At 38.7% G+C, this 1,201-nt stretch overlaps 1 protein-coding gene across 1 annotated transcript in view; it reads right to left on the bottom strand.

Moving 5' to 3' along the window:
- The window catches only part of LOC107569386 (fish-egg lectin-like), a 4,155-nt gene extending 3,071 nt beyond the window's left edge, over nucleotides 1-1,084 (bottom strand). Inside the window, exons 1-4 of the mRNA XM_016255464.1 lie at nucleotides 874-1,084; nucleotides 594-715; nucleotides 251-378; nucleotides 30-128 (exon numbers count right to left, since the gene is read on the bottom strand). Of these exons, the coding sequence (XP_016110950.1) occupies nucleotides 30-128; nucleotides 251-378; nucleotides 594-715; nucleotides 874-1,084 (560 nt within the window). The remainder of the gene's footprint in view (nucleotides 1-29; nucleotides 129-250; nucleotides 379-593; nucleotides 716-873) is intronic.
- Nucleotides 1,085-1,201: the final 117 nt, after the last annotated feature.

The raw sequence follows: 1,201 nt of genomic DNA, 5'->3' as shown, positions 1-1,201 counted from the left end.
GGATGGAGCCGTCAACACACACGACCCACAGCACTCCCAGGTCAAAGCTCACATGCTTGTGGCCATTGGGACAGGCAACCATTGAGATCCAGTCTGTGCCAACAGGGTTGGAGAGAGTGACTCCAGTTCTGCAATAGACAAAATGTATGTCTTCTTGAATGCAGCATTTTGTTTCCATTAAAAAAATGTGCATGACAAGTTAATCATTTTGTTCATAAAACTTGTGTAATATTTTGACTGTTCAGCTCACCTTTGGTATAAGTTCCCTTGATAGTTGACACCAAAGACGCTGCCATCAGTTGCTACTTCAATCATGGACAGAAGTCCAGGAATATTCACAAAGACGCCAGAGCCAGAACAGACATTATTAGACACATCCTGCACAAGACCGAAAGAGATACAATGCAGTCAGTCATCGTACAGAGAAAATTATTAAATTATTTTGCTGCTTTCACCCTAGTGTCTTTATTTCTTCAGTTTTGTCAGAAACTCAAGCCTTTGCTTCTAAATAAAAAGATATAGTCATAGCTGTTCACTCCCCAACAGCTGTACGGGCCACAGCTGTAATACTTCAGCTTTCCATTAATTTGAACCCAAGGAGTGGTGCTGGATGGCCATTTGTCATTAGCATCCATATTTAAACAGAATATATCATCATTCATATTGACACCTGCAATGATCTGATCACCTCCAGCATCCACCTGTTTGAGAAGCCCTAACAACACAATCAACAGGTTGGATGAAAAATTAATCAAGTTTAATAAGAACCATAATAAGATGATGTCTTCGGGACTTTGGCTATTTTAAAACATGTAAATTCATGACTGGTTAAACTTGTCTTTTGTCTTAATTTTGCTCTCTGTAACTCTTCACCTGGAAACTGAATAAAGTTGCCACTCTGAAACTTGAAGATGTTGTTTGCTGTATTAACCCCCAGCTGACCAGCAGGACCAACACTGAAGTGCTTTAGAGACCCGCTGATCTTTGTGAAGATGTTATCAATCAGGATGAACACTTCATTAAGATTGTTCACTCCAACCACTGAGCCAGACCCAGCGTCTATCTGCTTCAGGTTACCGCTCATCACAGTACAGTCTAAAGCTGTGAAAACAAATAATTTAATGATTGCAAAATAATCAGTGATTGCAAATACAGAGACTTTTAAATATGAATTCATTATTTTTATAATATTTTTTTATAT

The sequence above is a fragment of the Sinocyclocheilus grahami genome, unplaced genomic scaffold (assembly GCF_001515645.1).
Source record: "Sinocyclocheilus grahami isolate Dianchi unplaced genomic scaffold, SAMN03320097.WGS_v1.1 scaffold1342.1, whole genome shotgun sequence".
Taxonomy (NCBI): Eukaryota; Metazoa; Chordata; class Actinopteri; order Cypriniformes; family Cyprinidae; genus Sinocyclocheilus; species Sinocyclocheilus grahami.
The sequence above is the reverse complement of the archived record's forward strand: the minus strand, read 5'-3'. Positions and strand labels throughout refer to the sequence as shown.